The sequence below is a fragment of the Scylla paramamosain genome, chromosome 14 (genome assembly GCF_035594125.1).
Source record: "Scylla paramamosain isolate STU-SP2022 chromosome 14, ASM3559412v1, whole genome shotgun sequence".
NCBI lineage: Eukaryota > Metazoa > Arthropoda > Malacostraca > Decapoda > Portunidae > Scylla > Scylla paramamosain.
Window position 1 is genome coordinate 22,824,923 of NC_087164.1, and position 19,992 is coordinate 22,844,914.

At 40.4% G+C, this 19,992-nt stretch overlaps 2 protein-coding genes across 18 annotated transcripts in view; one reads left to right on the plus strand and one right to left on the minus strand.

Moving 5' to 3' along the window:
* LOC135107037 (uncharacterized) overlaps nucleotides 1-19,992 on the minus strand; it is a 156,896-nt gene that overhangs the window by 76,892 nt on the left and 60,012 nt on the right. The window contains exon 5 of one of the 17 annotated variants that reach the window (XM_064016610.1): nucleotides 8,518-9,673. The exons of 15 other annotated variants lie outside the window; for them this stretch is intronic. In XM_064016610.1, coding sequence (XP_063872680.1) covers nucleotides 9,505-9,673 — 169 coding nt within the window. In that variant the 3' untranslated portion in view covers nucleotides 8,518-9,504. Of the gene's footprint in view, nucleotides 1-8,517; nucleotides 9,674-19,992 lie in introns of those variants that run through there. One more of the 17 variants, XR_010271554.1, reaches the window with a different exon arrangement.
* Nucleotides 1-19,992, plus strand: part of LOC135107036 (nephrin-like) — a 124,860-nt gene that overhangs the window by 31,522 nt on the left and 73,346 nt on the right. The window lies entirely within an intron of this gene.

Sequence of the window (19,992 nt, forward strand, 5' to 3'; positions counted from 1 at the left end):
TTTTCATGGATGACAGATAAACGAGGCAAAACTCAGAACGTTGCTTTCCGTAAACGATGGCAAATGAGAAGCAAAACAATCTCAGATCAACAAGTGAACAATATTACCAGTTTGTTATTTCCATTCTCACATCACACTGACGAAATACGATTATCACTACTATTATTACCGACCTTCAGCCTTAATTCACTTCTGTACATCCGCATACAAAACGCAGACACCATCATCCCTCTAAATATTAAGGATCAGAATCATAAAACGAAAAACTATCAATAAAGTCACGAACCTTCAGAAAAAAAAAAAAAAAAAAGGAATCACTCGCCATTTAAGGAAACTCAGGATAGTCAGCGGAGTGGAGAAAGAATCAGCATGAGCGAGCAGGAAAAAAGAATCGACTAAAAGAGAAAAAGAGGAGAATAATGTACACAGCAAGCCTGCATCTCCTTAGTGGATTATTGTGTACGTAGAGCGTCCTGGGAGAGCAAAACCGTGTATGCACCAAAACTGGAGTGAGTTTAGCGAGGAGGGAGAAAAGTTTGAGCATCGGCACTGCGTTAAGAGACCAAAGGTGAAATGTGCTGCGACTTCAACAATTAACAAAACATAAAAGAATAAACTCAAAACGAAAAGGAGAAAAAAAAATAGCGTGGATTATAATGAGAGACGAGGAAGCTCAACCCAGCCCAGTACTAAAAATAGCTACCACAATTAAACTGCATATGTTGAATCATGCAATTATATCCCGCTGTATATCATTAGTATTTTATTACACACCAGTAAAGCACCATCATAATTCCCATCAGTGTAGTTTATACTATCGTGTGTGTGTGTGTGTGTGTGTGTGTGTGTGTGTGTGTGTGTGTGTGTGTGTGTGTGTGTGTGTGTGTGTGTGTGTGTGTGTGTGTAAATACATTAACAGATCGGAGGGAAGATGCACGAACTAATCACTTTGTGGTGTTCAGAGAAAATAACAGATTACTCAATAAGAATTTCCCAAGAGTTAGCCTTAAAATATTGCCTGCAAGAAAGAGAGAGAGAGAGAGAGAGAGAGAGAGAGAGAGAGAGAGAGAGAGAGAGAGAGAGAGAGAGAGAGAGAGAGAGAGAGAGAGAGAGAGAGAGAGAACCACCAGACAAGACATAATTTCTTAAGACTGTCAGAAGGAGAATCAGAACACTAAATAACACTGGAAGATACGAGTATATGCAGGTAGAAATTATAATATAGTACTGGATCTTAGGGAACATGATGTAGTAGTTTCAAGGCTTATACGACTAGCAGTGGTCGGCCTTTTAGGGAGTGTCTCACGTATATCAAACGGAGCGACAGTACTAATGTTCAGATGCCGTCCAAATGATTTAAAACCTGCGTCATCATTAGGTAATCTAAGAGGCTTGTTCAAAGTGTGAAGCACCGGAAAGGGTTTGGTATTTGGTGTTGTGGTTAAGTAATGAAACCCGCTTGGAGTGAAGGAGAGAGAGAGAGAGAGAGAGAGAGAGAGAGAGAGAGAGAGAGAGAGAGAGAGAGAGAGAGAGAGAGAGAGAGAGAGAGAGAGAGAGAGAGAGAGAGAGAGAGAGAGAGAGAGAGAGAGAGAGAGAGAGAGAGAGAGAGAGAGAGAGAGAGAGAGAGAGAGAGAGAGAGAGAGAGAGAGAGAGAGAGACCCTGAATGAGCAAAGGTAATTTATGGCCGAAGTTTTCACCTGGTAAATCGAGTTAAACAAACAGAAGCCTTGAAGAAAGCGTCCTTTGCATAACAACGCCCCGTCCAGTTACAGCAGCGCAGAGATGACCGCAATTTGGGGGCCATGCCTTAAACTTGCATGCTGTAATTGGGATGATGGTCTTTGTAAACTGCTCATTAGCATCAAGACAGAGAGACGTAGCGAGCGTGGAACACCAGAAACTCGTGTTAATTTAAACTCGTCTATTAAAAAAAAAGCACACACACACACACACCACTCACTGCCTTAAATTATTCACGAGCATCAAGACACATGGCGCTTTGAATAGACAAAGCACCCGAAACTCATGTGACCTTCACTTGCTGTTTGAACACACACACACACACACACACACACACACACACACACACACACACACACACGGCACACGTGTTACTGTGACAAGTATAGCATTACCATGGGATGATTAATGTCTTTGAATGTCTGTTTGCCTCTCTCCCAACCTGTCTCTCTGTCTGCGTGTGTGCCTTTTTATATCCAGGAGGGGCACCGAACAAGGGCAAAAAAAAAAAAAAAAAAAAATAGCTCAGTGAGGTGTCGGTCCACGAAAAGAGTCGAAAGCGGTAGTCAAAAATTACAGGATATGTGTCTTGAAATCTCCCTCTTGAAAGAGTTCAAGTCATAGGAAGCTGGAAATACAGAACCAGGCAGGGAGTTCCAGAGATTTCCAGAAAAAATTATGAATGATTGAGAATACCGGTTAATTCTTGCATTAAAGAGGTGGACAGAATAGAGTAAAAGTCTTGTGCAGCGAGGCAGCGGAAGGAGGGGAGGTGTGCAGTTAACATGATCAGAAGAGCAGTTAGCATGAAAATAGCGGTAGAAGATAGCTAGAGATACAACATTGCGGCGATGAGAGAGAGGGTGAAGACAGTCAGTTAGAGGAGAAGAGTTGATGAGACGAAAAGCTTTTGATTCCACCCTGTCTAGAAGAGCAGTATGAATGTAACCCCGTAGGCATGTGAAGCATACTCCATACATGGACAGATAAGGCCCTTGTACAGAGTTAGTAGTTGCGGGGGTGAGAAAAACTGGCGGGGACGTCTCAGAACATCTAATTTCATAGAAGCTGTTTTAGCTAGAGATGAGATGTGAAGTTTCCAGTTTAGATTACAAGTCAAGGAAAGACCGAGGATGTTCACTGTAGAAGAGGGGGACAGTTGCGTGTCCAATGAAGAAGAGGGGATAGTTGCCTGGAAGGTTGTGTCGAGTTGATGGAAGGAGTAATTGAGTTTTTGAAGCATTGAATAATACTAAGTTTGCTCCGCCCCAACCAGAAATTTTAGAGAGATCAGAAGTCAGGCGTTATGTGGTTTCCCTGCGTGAACTGTTTACATTTCTGAAGAGTTGGACGTCGACGAAAAGAAGTGAAAAAGTGCAGGGTGGTATCATCATTCTTTCACACCTTCACCTACTCCACCTCTCTCTCTCTCTCTCTCTCTCTCTCTCTCTCTCTCTCTCTCTCTCTCTCTCTCTCTCTCTCTCTCTCTCTATCTATCTATCTATCTATCTCTCTCTATCTCTCTCTCTCTCTCTCTTTCAAGTATTAATGAGTGAGATAATACACGTAATCTAAAAAAAGGTATATGTTAATCTTGGTTAACATTAACATTTAACGTCAATTGTATTTTCTATTGATCAAACGAAAAAGAAATCCATTGTTGAGAAGGAAAAATCACGTTAAAAATATACACACATGTACAGTTTAATAATTCACCACATAAAAAAAAGAATAGCTGCAGCAATTATTTCATAGCCACCCACACACACACACACACACACACACACACACACACACACGTACATCCACACATACATACAACCTTAACTGCCCCCACAGCACTGATACCTGATCTCTCTCAACAAACGCACTTCACTCCAACACACACACACACACACACACACACATACACACACACACACACACACACACACACACACACACACACACACACACCATTTAAAGAGCAACATGTATATCAGAAGCAGATCCTGTTACGTCAGACACAAGCACCCAAACACCCGAGCGCCCTTCCTTTCCCTCCCCGCCATGCTCTTCCTAGCTCCCCAACTCTACATCGTCACCAGGACCTCATTCATCGACGTGATCCCCTGCAGATGACATTCCCGCTTGCAGCACCACCCTGCCCCTCAGCCTCATTAGTGACCCTTCGCCAATTGGTTTTCCCTTGTAACTATTTCGCCATGAAACTCGACCATAGGGCTCCTCTATTGGCTGTTCTCTTCCTCTCCTCATGGCAAATTTCCTCCTAACCTGCAATGTTTACCCCAGCTCTCTTGTTGCACCTTGTAGCAGAGATCCTTGCTCCGGCCGCTCCAATCCCTTTATTCTTCCCCTCTCGTGAGTCCCCTCTCCCTCTCTCTCTCTCTCTCTCTCCTCTCTCTCTCTCTCTCTCTCTCTCTCTCTCTCTCTCTCTCCCCATCCTTTAATAATAACACTGGGAGTTTTACTTTTCATAATACACCTAAAAGAGTTTCCCGGGCACGCAAATAGAAGTTTATTACGTTACCGATAAAAAAATTCACTTTTCTTCCATCATGCAGAGTCCCGTGCCGGTAATATTTATGTGGCTTTACTATGCAGATCTATTTATTTATCTGAACAAACTACGTTCTCCTTTTGTTGGAAAACGTTTTATTACGACGAAATTATTACAGAGAGAACAGGGGAAAAGAGTGTGGAATGAGAGGAGGACAAGAGGAAGGGAAAGGGAAGGAAGAGTTAAAAAGAGAAGGGTTGTGAGCTGAAGCCGGTGCAGGGAGATAAATGAAAGGGTGGAAGTGAAAATCTAAACAGACGGGGAGGACCGAATGTGGGCGTGGAAGCAAAGTGGCAAGGTGGAGAGGCGGTGGTAATGAGGAGGAGGAGGAGGAGGAGGAGGAGGAGGAGGAGGAGGAGGAGGAGGAGGAGGAGGAGGAGGAGGAGGCGGAGGAGGAGGCGGAGGAGGAGGAGTACAGACGCAATGAAAGTTCGTGACGCTAATATGAAGTACCACACATCTCATATTAGCAACAATCACTTACTCCGTTCCTTCCTTCCCCTCCCTTTCTCTCTCCCGAAATGGTAATCACGTGTTCTTTAAGTGTGTGAAAGAAGTGTGCGGCGGAAAGGAGGACTGTGCTGGAGGAGGGCAAGGACTGAGAGGAGAGTGGGAGTACGGTGATGGGGGTGATGAGCTGAGTAAGCTTTCCATGTGAGGTTTAGGAGTGTACCTGGTTGCGTGGGATGGCATAAAGGATGAGTGGTATTTGGAGAGAGAGAGAGAGAGAGAGAGAGAGAGAGAGAGAGAGAGAGAGAGAGAGAGAGAGAGAGAGAGAGAGAGAGAGAGAGAGAGAGAGAGAGCGTGGAGGGACAAGGGAGATGGATTATGGTAGACGTTAAAAGCTAGTGCAGTCTGTGAATGGATGTGCAGAGGGTGTGGAATGGTAGATGGTGTGTGTGTGTGAAGGGTGAGAGAAGGGTGATGTAGTCTACGTTAATGAGAATGGATTTGGAGAGCGCGCGGGAGGTGCAGTAGCAGACAATGTGCATAGGTGAAGTTATGAAAGAGTGACAGTTGGCAGGCAGAACAGCAGAACATATACATGAAAATAAGTAAAATATAAATGGGAGCCTGTGTGTTGATATGAGGGGCGGGGTATGGCTGAAGTCTGAAATAGATATGAATAGAGGGAGATGATGGTAGAAGGTTAATGGCTAAAGTTAATGGAAGCCTTTATGTAAGGCGTGACAAGGAAGCAGTGATGATTGGAGGGTACGTAATGGTATAGGAACATCAGTAAAGGGTAAAGGGAAACCTCACACGTGACCTGCAGATGGGGTTGCTGCGGCTGCTGGGGTACCTGGAGTGGCTGACAGGCGAGGCAGGCAAGGCAGAACCAAGGCTCTCGCTGCACAATGCCTCGCAAATGAGAAGCCTCAAACAGACATCCGCGCGGAAGTGGAGACACAAAGCGCATGCGGAAGGCAGGAGTGAATGAGGAGGGAGTGAGGAGGGACTTCTGCCCAAAGAGATGTTCCAAAAAGTTTGCCTCTAAAACAACGTACCTGCCCTGAGTCATGACTGCCGAGCTCAACTTTTCATTACTGACGTAGGCTGTAATTAATTAAGGGTTTATGATGCAAATATTAGCCCATTATACTCCCATCACTGAGTTTATTTTGGGATAAAGTTTGAAAAATTAAGCAACTGGTGACGAGAATGAAACACCCTTAGTGAAAAGTTATATCCTTCTAAGCCCTTCCACCATTACAGACCTGACGACAATGTATTAATTATGATACTTAGTGGTAGTACAATTTCACCTGAATTTTACATCTAGTGTGAAATAGAGCAAGTTTTCATGTAGCAACTAACACCATGTCACGTCTTCCTCGTCAACTAAGAGCACTTGAGTAAGAAAAAGACTTGAATAAAAGAACGTCTTTCTGTCCACTTTAGAAGCAGCACACCAGCCCATCACCATCACCAACACCACCAGCCTTACACGTAACGTGCCACCTGCTGCCACCAACACACACACACACACACACACACACACACACACACACACACACACACACGAGCCATTATCCGTAATGTCAAAAGTGTGTGCAGCTCGTAACTTTCCGTGGATGGTTCCATGAATATGACGAGAACCATACAGACGATATATGTGTGTGTGTGTGTGTGTGTGTGTGTGTGTGTGTGTGTGTGTGTGTGTGTGTGTGTGTGTGTGTGTGTGTGTGTGTGTGTACGCGCTTCCTTATCGATTCACTTGCATTCATCTTTTTGTCTGCCACACAAGTCTACCACAACAAGCTCAAATTAAATGGCGTGCAGCTTACCTGTTTGGGACGAGTCAAAGGTTGATGATCTCATGACTTGCTTCTCTTTTCTTACCCATCCTGATTTAATATTTGACATACATTATGGACACATTTGATTTTAGTCCTAAGAAAGCTTGTGGTAATAAGGCGACTTACAGATTTCAAGAACTTAATGTCCACGTCCTCTTCCGTCTATAGTTTGTCCCTGAAGAGTTCATCCTTTCAAATACTTTTTTTTTTGTCGTTTATTTATCGCCTTATCATGACTCAAGTGAAACCTCATAGCAAGAATACTCCCTCTACAGTATACTTATGAGATATTCGTGTTTTTGTCTCTTGATAATTATGTTATACGATTTTTACAACTACTTCCGAACTTATTACGTAATGGTGCCCCGTTTTCTGCAGCTTCAAAAAAATCAATCTTAACTTCTTGACTTGTTAATCACATCGCCCTTCCCGTGCCCCCCCCCACACCCCTCCCCACCGCCCTCTGCACAGAATTTCGTACTCAAGTCTTATCTTATTTTACTCACCTAACTTTCGGAAAATCTAACCAACATTTTTTTTTCTTTTTTTTTCACTCCATTAATTGCCAATAATTTGAACCTGCTACATTACTTGCTCTTCCAGCTCCCTAAGACTTGGATTTCCTTTGGAGGGTTGCATCTTCTATGTCTGTAACTAAGCTGATCACATACTTTTGGGGATGTGAAATTTATCTGACTTTTTCTATCCCAATTAATTTTGCACACACACACACACACACACACACAATTTATTTATTTACTGTTAGGTACGCCTGCTAACTTTGCTTCACATTTTATTATTGATGTTTTTTTCTGACCAGTTCTGAGAAAATACAACAGACACTACTGCATCTCTAACCTTTCATGTGGCAGCATAGAAACTGTTACCTATCATCTATTTAGCAGAGAAGTATATTCATTGTGAATAACACAGTACACTAGATATTCTAGGAAAAACTGGTATGTATGCAAGATTTCACAAAAACATGCTGTTATAAAAAAATAAATAAATCACAGACCCTGCAATTTTACTTTCCCTTGATCAGTTCTTCCCCTTTAATTCCAATGCAGATGTTTAGGCCTATCGCATACTGCAAAGGTAAAATATTTTGCCTGGCCTTACGTAGCCTCGGCCTGTGGAGCTCCCCGGCGCGTATCACTGCCTCCCATACTGGTCCGGGCGTGAGGTACATAATTATGAGCAGGGAGTCGGTGGGGCGCGAGGCCTGCTGCTAAAAAGACTTTGTTTCCATGAATATAATAGCAAAATGCGCTTAACAAAATATTATTTACACTTGTATTACTGCATGTTCACGACACATGAATTAAATAAAAACGTGATACTTTAACCTACACAAAACGAAAACATGCAAAAAATAAAGATTAAATTAAATTAAATATAATATAAGCGAGGAAAGAGGAGATTTAACGAATACAAAACTCTTAAAAGTTTCCACATGACAGATGAAATGTATTACGAGCAAGGAGGTGTTCGTGCCTCTCGGTGTGGCGGCGCTGGTCATCGATACCGCTGGACCCAAAGGAAATGCTGAGGTTCCCAGCGCGCCACAGTAACTAATCTTGAGGACTTCACGCGGCTCGGACCCAATGACACGTTTATCGATATTCTGCGGACCCCCATCGTTTGACGGACACGGAAACTTTAGTCTACGTAACTTAATAGAGTTTTAGTACATACGTCATAGCTATGTAAAATTTGGGTGTATAAAAAACTGTGGTAAGCAAAATTAATATTACTATATACAATAATTTCCATGTAGTTTTGATGAAATTATTGGCTTCACTATTGTTTCCGTATTATATCAGTAAACATGCATTCTTTTCCAAGGGCTACGGCAGTGCAAAGAGAGTTGTAAATTTATGTATAATTTATCTAAATGCTTTGGACAGTTACTTTGTCATACATCCTGTTTCATAAAATATCAAGATGAAAATATATTCTTTTCTAAAGGTTATGATGCTTCAGCGAACGTTGTGGAGATAAAAAGGCTCTGACTAGTGTGACCTTTACAATGCCTCAATATACCACACAATAAGAAAACACTACAAGTTGAGTAAAGTGCACAGCATCTAACATAACAGTTTTCTATGTTAAGATCACGTTCTATGAATCGTTTTGCATTTCAAACAAACTCTTATATGGCACTTGTACACCATTTTCTCTGCTCTTGTTCAGATCAATGGTATCCTTCATAAATGCTGTATAAGTTATGATGATGATTCAAATGTTATCAATAGGTTTTATGAACTTTAATTTTCAAACTGTGTTGGTTGTCTGAGTTGCAGATTCTATTTGAGGTTTTTTTTTTTATTATTATATTTCTAGATACATAAAGTAATAATATTTAGATGCATAGGTCAGACAGTCGCATGGTTTGGAGTTATAAATAGTTGTACGAACATTTTCAAGATCCTTAATTTGTCATGAAGAATGTCAAATAAACTCTCCAATTCTGATATTTTTACTTTCTGAGGTAAAGCGAATTTTATACAACAATTTCACCCAACAGTCTAGTTCATATTTCCCTGCCTCAGGGGAAAGGTATAATTTCTTCCTTGCTCTGATGTGAAAAAAAAAAAAAGGAAAGAAAGATAAAAGTCACATCCCTCAAAGAAATATGGTGAGTATTGTTTTAAAAGTACTTTTGATAATTGTATGTTACAGTAATATACAGAGTGAATGAAAAAGAAAACCAGGCAAGTAAGACTGAAAGCAAACATCGTCTGGCTATCGATAGCAAACAAATGCCCGTACGGCGGCGGACTAAAACCCCGCTCAACGATTTCTGCAACATTGAACCGGCACAGCAAAATTCGCCGTTTCTTACTGTCTGCAGCCATGCGTGGCCTCCCGCACACACTGCAGGGGTTGTGGCGTAAGAGTCAGGGAGTACAAGCAGCTGCCATGTGTTGTGCCGTGGTTCCAAGTAACTTTACACGAGTTGTTCCAAACCTTTCTGCTCTGCGCCCCTTCTGTTCAGCCCTGTGAGTGGCGCCCCTCTCTCTTGTCTCTCCCATCCTCAAAGAAAAGAAGTTTTTTGCCCCTCCGTATCTGCAGCCAAAGAATGCTACATAAACAACGCACCGACATGAAATGAAAATTTAAGAAAAATCTTTAGAAAAAAAATTACTACATCTTTCGTGATTGAAAATCTTTTCTTTTTTTTTTTTTACACAATTATTATAGTTTGCTTATAGAATCACTTTGGGAAAGCTTGTAAATTAGCTATAGAGATATAGTACATTTCCAAAATCAGATGATCCTATATATCACGATGCACTTTTCCTAAAATAGAATATACATTTTATCTAACTACAGAGCAGCCACGTTTATTTCATGGATCAAATATAATTTTTGTAATAGGAAAAAAGCAAGTTCAAAAGACAAAAATAGCTCATCGACACAATCGACGGCAACCAAGAGTTAGTTATTAGCAAGGCTGGCAATATTTCTTTTTGTCAAACATTCCAATTAGTGGTGATGCTGAAAAAGCAAGTCATTCTCAATATCTAATGTCCTTTTTTTCTTATAAAGTTAGTTGCATAAAGTGTCCCACCAAGGCAGCAGCATGTGGAAGAAACGGCTCAATGACTCCCAGTGCAAGCTGCTCAAGGTTTCAGTATGCAGTGGCTCCCAGTGCATGCTGCTCTAAAATTTCTCCACTTATAAAATTTTAAAAACTTTTTCAGTGGTCAAATCTCATATTGAGAACTTTCAACAGAAATGCACCCAGAACATCGAACACAGTGACATATGGAATTCTGAATAATTTTTATTAAGAGCATTTATCTTGAAGATATCAATAATGCGGGAGTTCTTCCCCTTTAACATATAGAAGGACTTTAAGATCGATCGGGAGGTTCTCCGTAATGCCAGTTAATATTCATGCAAAGACTGATGGTTCGTAATCATAAAATATTAATCGGACTCCTCTGACAAAGCCTATCCCACCTCACCCGCCTGCCAGCGTGTTATTCTCTACACCCTACTCAGGGGAGCGCGATCCCCTCTTTGGGAACCAGTGTTTAACAACATGTAGTTCTTTGTTCTAGCCGGACCAACACGGATGGATGGAGCTGGTCCAATGTAGCCTACAAGGGTCCAATCCAGCAATATATATATATATATATATATATATATATATATATATATATATATATATATATATATATATATATATATATATATATATATATATATATTATATATATATATATATATGACTTGTCCGACACTATAGTTACCACACTCCCGCAGATGGGGGAATCAGGAATTAACGCATTTACTGCAAACGTGAAGTCACCAAATAAATCGATAAAAGCCCTTTTTTTTTTTTTCATCGTAACCGATCCGTTACCAAGTGCAGACCACCAAGGAGAGAACATCAAGCAGGACCACCAAGGAGAAAACATCAAGCAGGACCACCATGGAGAGAACATCAAGCAGGACCACCACGCCACCATAAAATAAAGTGGGCTCGTATCCACATACTACCACGGGCAGACACTTCCCTGACTCCCACCACCGACCACTGACTGCGGCAGACGTGACAAGTTAGTTTTTTTTTTTTTCTATTATTTATTTATTTAATGATGTGTTACCTGAAGGATAATTATCATGCATGAAATCGTCCTTTGATAGATCTACTTCGACTGTATGACGTTAAAAATTTGAAAACCTTTAAAAAGAGCCAGGAGTAACTAGACGGTTATTTATGAGACCAAGCATCCGATTCACAACACGTGGGCAATTTCCGTAAAGAGTAACAACTTAGCGCTTATTGATTGTGCTTCTGCAACGATGCACATACAAACTTTAAAAGGCCATGGATCATGAATTAATACGCGACAGAAACTCAAGAAAGCAATGCTGTTGGTGGAGAGGAAGGCGTCGGGGTATGCAGGAAATTCCCTTAAACTTAACATCAATCAGCTTTTATGTATCGAATGGGTCAGATTATGTTGTCTTACATGAGGTGATTAACAGAGCTGGCCTGGAGTCTTGGTACTGCATAAGGAATTATTATATTATGCGACAATGCAGTAAATATTTTTTTATTTTATTTCTTGGATATGTATTTTTCGTTCCTCCCTAATGAAAGTACAGCCAAGCAACTCCTGAGAACACTCAATCCAAATAATGAGTCTTGCCAGAACTTCCTTTTACCGGTTATGACGAAAATTCATTAGAGTGAAAAGAAACGCGCAAACACCCACCCACCCACACACACACACACACACACACACACACACACACAGTCACACCCACGCACAGCAGCACACCGCCACTGAAGCCATTGTGTGTGTGTGTGTGTCATTAACGCTTATGTAAATAGGTCACAATTTACACATGATTCGCATTTAACTTTATATTTAATTTCACTTTACCTTAATCTCTTTGATTTCCTTTCGGTGCATATTCATTTTCCATCCAGAACATCGTTAAATGCATATTATCATTATTATTATTATTATTATTATTATTATTATTATTATTATTATTATTATTATTATTATTATTATTATTATTATCATTATTATTATTCTCTCTCTCTCTCTCTCTCTCTCTCTCTCTCTCTCTCTCTCTCTCTCTCTCTCTCTCTCTCTCTCTTACACACACACACACACACACACACACAAACACATTGCTATTTTTTTTTCGAAATACGGATTGCAATCATATAAAAAAATCTCTGGAGGGAACATATTAATTTCGCACACAACACAAAACACTCTCCGTAAACAGAAACAAATAAAGCACAGGATACACTGACATAATGCCTGCACACACACCTCTACAAACACCACGCGGTTCACATGACTGCCAAACATTTGCTTCCATTACAAACACACTGGAACATATATCAGACGTTCATCCGGGTCATGTGGAGTATCCCATTGCATTGTACTTATACTGCGAATCATCTTTCACGCTATTTACGAAGCTGTACAGAAAGGAACATTTAACCCTTTCACTGCTATGATCGTCTTAGAGTAAAATCGAGAGCAGTATAGGAGCACAGTTTTCATGGGTATATGGAGAATAGAAAGAATAAGAGATCAATTTTCCATTTTCTATGCTATAAAACTTATTAATGCACTGTAGTACAAAAATGTGTCTGAAAATGCAAAGGGATTATGGGAAAAAAAAATGTCTGAAAGGGATAGAAAGACTTCTTCAGTTAAGTAAATATTTTTCCCCCTGTTAAAGTGGTTTGTTCCTTTGTATCCTTTTGTATCAGGTTCCCCGTCACTTGATTTGATGAAAACATAATAAAAACAGAAGGTAATTCTTTGGGGGATCTCCCTAAACAAAACAGAACAAACATATCCCTGAATTTCCCGTAGGTTGACACTTAATCAAGAGGCACCCCAGGGACTTTTTCTTTCAACATCACTGACACTGGCAACTAATACGACTGACATCAGAGGAACACTTACGACGCAAATATCTTACTATGAAAGAACTACGTAATCCCATTTTCAGCGTAATGTGTGTGTGTGTGTGTGTGTGTGTGTGTGTGTGTGTGTGTGTGTGTGTGTGTGTGTGTGTGTGTGTTCTATTGGTTATATTTATCCTCAACTTGTGACACAGGGAGAAGAGGAAGAGTGTCAGTCAAGTAAGGAATAAATAAACGCACAGCAGCTACTCAACGTGAATCAAGAATGAAGGAATCCATGACTCTATAAATGGACACCTGTGAATGGACACTCTTATTGTAACCTTGTGTTGCTAAATGGACAAGATGGCGGAGTAGCAAACCATTATTACTGAACTACTTGCGAGGATCCTGACGTAGTGCCTGACTGTTCCGCGCCCGTTGAAAGGTGATGTCAGTGGAGGAGGTCCGTTCTCCATGTGTCTCTGGGATTATAGTATTATGCAGGTAACTTTCATAGCGTTTTAATTTTTTTTTTTTTTTTGTTGGATATGAGACTCCTTGATCTGTAGAGGAAGTTGACACGGAATGCTATATTGTTCTATTTAACTTTGAGTGTGCTAAATGGAGGCAGGCAGGCATATTTTATATAGATGACAAGAACGACACAATTCTCCATTTCCAATACCCTCGTGCATATAGACACGCGACTCGGAAATAATATAATATGTGTGAAGAACCATATCGTTTTGATGTTAATTGTGAATAACTGCACGTGTTACATTACATGAATAGGAACACTATTTTTTTTTCTTCCGTTGTTTTCAGAATGTATCTGTTCCATTCCTGTCTGTATCTATTCCATTCCTGTCTGTCTATTGTCTAACACACCAGGCGTTACAACGAGCATATTTTATTCTCGTAAATGAAACTGGAGTGCACCGTAAATCGAGTGTGATACTAATTATCCATTCATACACTGGGCATTACATAAAAACGTTTTGCTACCATGTACTCGGCTTTACTGTTGTGCAGGATTCACTTATCAAAAAAATTGCACCAACATAATTGAGAGACAAAAGTTTTCCATGCTGGTAATGATCGGACATGATGATCTGTCAAAGACCACAAGCACCACTACTGTATATGCATGAGTTTTTTTTTTGCACCCTCTAACGTTTGTGAGGATGGCTCGTGTGTGTGTGTGTGTGTGTGTGTGTGTGTGTGTGTGTGTATTTAGGTCTGTCGTCCATCCATCCGACCGTCCTCTCTCTCTCTCTCTCTCTCTCTCTCTCTCTCTCTCTCTCTCTCTCTCTCTCTCTCTCTCTCTCTCTCTCTCTCTCTCTCTCTCTCTCATCTAGGTTTAGTCTTAGCAAGATTTTTGAAACTCGATATATTTTTATTGCGTTTTATAATTGCCTAAAAAAAGAATAAGACAAAGAAAAACGAATTTGAGTTCAGATTACTCAAAACAGATAATCACGCCGCCAAATGAAGCCTTCCACTTGAGTGCCCTTCCTCTTGTTTCAGGGACACTTGAAATCTTCATTTTCATCAGTATGTCGTTAACCAAAAAAAAAACTCCCAAAGCGCAAAATATTTCATCGCCTTCAAAGTCAGTTCTGGTGAAATTTCTGTCTCTAATAATACTGATAATGATTTTCTTTGACCTAACATAATATAACACAACTACATACACTGCCTTGCCCTCCCGCTCTTCACGTTTGTCTTTATACTCTAAAGTTCCCCTGAATTAAACAAAAATCTTAATGCTTAAGTGGATGAAGTTTAAGACTAAGTCCCTCATCTTTTATATTCTCCTCCCTCAATTATTACGTGTAATTTTTCACTCCCAGCGCAGCGTTCCATCACTTACTATCTCCCGAGGCAGTGAGCCAAGGCAGAGCAACCCCTGAAGCGGGCCAGCCATCCTGTATCTTTCATCCTTCCTGGGGTCTGAACACGATAGAGATGGATGTAGCAGGCAGTGAATGTGTTTTTTTATTAGTTATTTAAAGTGTCATGCAATTTTTCCTTTTCTTATTTTCTTATTACATATTAACGTGTGAAGGAAACTAATTAAAGACGAAAAGCAATGGAGAAAAATGTTGATCTTTACTATAGAAAAAAAAAATTACTAAATGAGTGGGCCATTTAATTCCCAAAGTACAACATTAGTGTAGTTGTTTGTAGTCTGTACTTTTACTATTTATCACTTTAGGATTGTACTGTTTCTTTTTCCTTACATGAGAAGTTCGTGGCGGTGAATTAATTTCATCTGATACACTCCCCTCGTGACGCAGCCTCGCCACACAAAGCAATCAGCCAATCTCCACCTCCTTCATGCCCACCTTTATTGTCCCGAAGTTTGCCGAGTACCTTCGATAAGTCATCACCTGTTATGAGAACGTCTGAAGCGGACGGTCTCGCTGAGGGAGGGATACATATTGGCACTATTTATATGCTAAAGCTACTTCAGAGAAATGTTTTGCGCAGAAAGATGTATACGTGTTTCTTTGAAGAACGCTCCTATCTGAAACAAAAGACGAATGACGCTCCTTTCTAATTAATTTTGTCTCTTTTATCCAGCTTCCTCGTGTTGTATAAAATAGATTAGTGTATAGATAAATATGAGATTAGTAATAACTGCATTACAGAGCAACAAGTAAATAATAAACAACGCAGTAATTAATGATCTGTACCTAGTTTTATACACATATGTAAGTCTTAAATATGTTTCAGTATGTAAAATATGCTTTAACTTCTATTTATATCAACGTACTCAAACAGTTTCATAAGATCACAATGTATTTCACGCTGATGATGATGATGATACTACTACTACTACTACTACTACTACTACTACTACTACTACTACTGCTGCTACTACTACTACTACTACTACTACTACTACTACTACTACTACTACTACTGTTATTGCTGCTGCTGCTACTATTATTCTTGGTATGGAATGACCTGCCATTTACCAACACTTTTTACGAACAAGTTCCTGCATTTTCACGATGGCTGGATTACGTGTTGCATTTCAAGTACGTAGCCAGGCATTAGCACCACATGTACACGTGCAAGCCAGCCAAAAATACAGGAAAAAAATCTTTCATGATGGCTGTAGTGTGTGGTGTGTCAACATTTTTCATTCCCCACACAATGCCCGTGGAATTTCTACGCCTTAAGGGGAAGAGAAGGCAGCTCTAGGGTATTCACGAGTACAAGAGGTGCCAGCAGGAGGGTGAGAGCGAACACAACCACCGCCACTTTACGTAACTACATCCCCGCTACCACAAAGGCGACGAGACAGCCTGTTATGCCCCCTGACAGTCGCCACCTCGCCTGCCGCATAGTCCACTACAGATAAGATTTTGCTCCCACGGGGTTGCGATAAAGATAAACTTCGTTGTTTGTCGCCCAGGAAGTTTATGAAATATTTAAACATTTGTTCTCAATGTAGCCCGTGAAATTATCCTCCACCTCGCTATAGTAAAAACCAGTAACTTGAACATTAAATTAGATTTCCCAAAGATTTAAAACACGTGCACATATTCCTGGTTTCAGTTAGCGAGAATAAACTTGACAAAAAAAAAAAGTATATTTGCAAGAAAACTGGAAAAAAAGTAATGAAATCGTTCGAACAACTTTCATTACTGAGTTTCATTATCCGCCTTCAAAATTGCAACCCGAGTCGGTGTAAAAGAATCCTTCAATTAATAATCCAATATGGCAATACCTATATACTGCGCAGCACCTGATTGCTTTACTACCAAGGCAAGAAGCAATGTAAAGACGAACTACACTACATCACCTTTATCCTATTTACTCTTCCAGTACTCACTAATTCAAATGGCATCGAAAACCTTTTTATTGATAATACCTATATACTGCACAGCATCTCACTCCTTCACTAACAAGGCAAGAAGCAACAAAATTAAAAACTAAACTACATCGCCTTTATTCTTCCACTGTTCACTAATTCCTTGTTCACGTGGCATCGAAAACCTGAAGTCTGTGTCTAGCGAGCTTCCCTGCTACAGTCCTGCCCCGCATCCCCTCCCTTTCTCCTTCATCTCCGCGCCCCACCAAGTCTCCTCCAGCGCAGCGGAAATAACCAGTTTCCTGAGGATGTGGCCATTAATTTTCCCTTTACCCAGCTCTTCCATGACAGAAATACACAATCGAAAATTTCAACAACAACCCTATTCTACTCTCTCTCTCTCTCTCTCTCTCTCTCTCTCTCTCTCTCTCTCTCTCTCTCTCTCTCTCTTGCAGCCGCCAGGTATTGACACTGCTTCTCCTTTCCTGACTCCTCCTCCTCCTCTCTCCTCCTCTCCTCTCCTCCCTCTCCCAAGCAATACACGTCCTCACACACATCGCCTCTCCCAGCCAGCCTCCTCGTCTCCACCTCTTGACAAACGTAGCTGCGTCATGGAGTGCTGCTTCGTGTCGCGGAAGAGGCAGGTGGCGGCGCCCATTGAGATATTATGTATACGCCCTTTCCTTTCCATCTGTCTCCCACTCCCACTTCAGACAAATGAATAAGATGTATGGTGACGTCATAGTGCGCGAGGGTGATGTAATGTGTGTGTGTGTGTGTGTGTGACAAAGCACGGGAAAAGCCGACGGATGAAGGAAAAAAAACAAGAAAGGGGACGCTCCAGATAATATATAGTACTGCCATACATCACAAGAAAGAAGTCGGCCTCGTAATGCTCTTTCTTTGTCTTTTGTTGTTTTTCGAGGTTTATGTTGGTAGACACACACACACACACACACACACACACACACACAGGTTACTACTACGAGCTATCATTTCTCTTTCCCGTTATTCTTTCCTCCAAATAAACACCATTAAAGATATTGCCTTATGCATGGCTACTCGTTCCACTTTTACTCATAACATTCTCTCCCCTCAGCATCAGTCCATCTCTTCTCTCATGTTCACTTTCTTGTTTTTTTTTTCTAAGTCTTTTTATTTTCTCTTATATTCCTCATCATGCGGATCGCTGTTCATTACTAAACGCTTTTCAGTTTTGCATTTTTCTTTCCACTTCCTCTCCGAGTCTTTCTTCTTACACCGCGTTCACCCTTTAAACAATTGGTATTAATTCCCCTTTTCCCTCGCCTCCCTTTCTTCTTTCTTTCATTCTTTCTCGCAGCTCCCTTATCGGAGATGGGATACTTTTCTTTTTCCCTCTTCTCTCTTTCGGTCCGTGTTGATTTGCTCTTTCACTCCTTAAAAAGTTACTCGTTTCAGTGAATAAACCTTTGAAAGGATCGCCGCTATGTTACGCACATCCAAATACATCACGTAGATTAGTTTCGATTCATAAATGCGTCGGTTCGGAAGGGCGGGAATCAAGGAATGCAAGTTGGAGGATTAAAAGTGAGCGTGTCATTTTTAAAAACACCGCCTGCTTTTGTGCGAGAGAGGGCGCTGCCTGAGGGGAGACAAACAGGTGCAGTAGGAAAAATTGACATAATGCTTCATTCTCTCACTGTGTTTGGCAAGTACAAGTGTATGTATGAGAGGAGTCTTCAGCCCTCCTCTCTCTCATTAAATCACCAATCACCAAGCTTTTCATTATTCTTTTTTTTTTTTATAAAGGAAAAAAACTTTGCTGTCATAGTCTCTCTCTCTCTCTCTCTCTCTCTCTCTCTCTCTCTCTCTCTCTCTCTCTCTCTCTCTCTCTCTGGCAAGCATCAGATAACCTTTCCTATACCTGCATTCTCGACTTTAAATGGATTTTCGTGTGTGTGTGTGTGTGAACGTATGTACTCGTATATCATGCATGTGTAAATAATGAATGTGTGTGTGTGTGTGAGGGTGAGGGAGGGTCTCAGCGTGATGGCTTCAATTAGTAGCCGAGTGCTCGCCTGCAGCGGAAGGTCAGAGAGAGATTTGGAGAGAAGGGTTCTCCTGAGCGTCTGGAGAGAGAGAGAGAGAGAGAGAGAGAGAGAGAGAGAGAGAGAGAGAGAGAGAGAGAGAGAGAGAGAGAGAGAGAATAATCTTACAGAAAACGAGACAAATAAGACACAAAAGAAAAAGAAAAATGGTTCATGCATTTTAGAGACATAAGAAAAAATACATAAAAAAATAAATACAGATATAGATAGATAGATAGATAGATAAACAGATAAGCTAACTGATGAAGATAAGTAAATATAAAGAGAAAAAAAAAGAGAAAATAGAAGAAAAACACTAAGAAAGAGAATACAAATTATGTACACTAGAATTTCCCTCGCTTCTTTACGGCAGATTTATTCAACAATGGAGAATTGATTTTGTTCTTGCTGTTCACTGGCGGGGACTATCTGAGATTATACTGAGCAAGGGGACGGCGGCAGTCCAGATTGCTGCTGTGCATTTACTGCAGGTCAATGGAGGCTGGAAGTGGATATTACTGCGTTTAAGAGTGTATCTGTCCCTATGTGTTCATGCATGGTTTACGTCAGCGTGGTTGATTAAAGGTAAATGTTGGGTTAAAGGAAAAGTAATTCAAGCTTGTATAATGAAATGAAATGTAAATTTTTAAAAGGATAATTTTTGTGGTAAGCAGCGGAATATTATTTCCGTGAAAGAAGTAAATGAATAAAAATAAGCAAATAGATAGATAGATAAAGAAATAAACAAACAAATAAATAAATGAATATATAAATAAATATAAGAATATATAAATGAACAAACAAATAAATAAATAAACTTGGAACACCTAAATAGCGGTTTTTGTTTCGCAGAGGCATGTCTGTACTGATATATACGTATTAAAGATTGAATAATAACGATACAATTGCAATTTAAAGCTGACAACAACCACTATGAAACTCGCATATTTCTAGCGCCACCCGAGCTTTTTACAGGTTTTCTTATATAAGAGGCATACTGGCGTAGGGGAAGAAAAGGAACGTAAAAAAAGCCCACTGACGCACCAATCCCCAAAAAAGGACAAAAAAGATCATCAAGAACTGGATAAGTGTC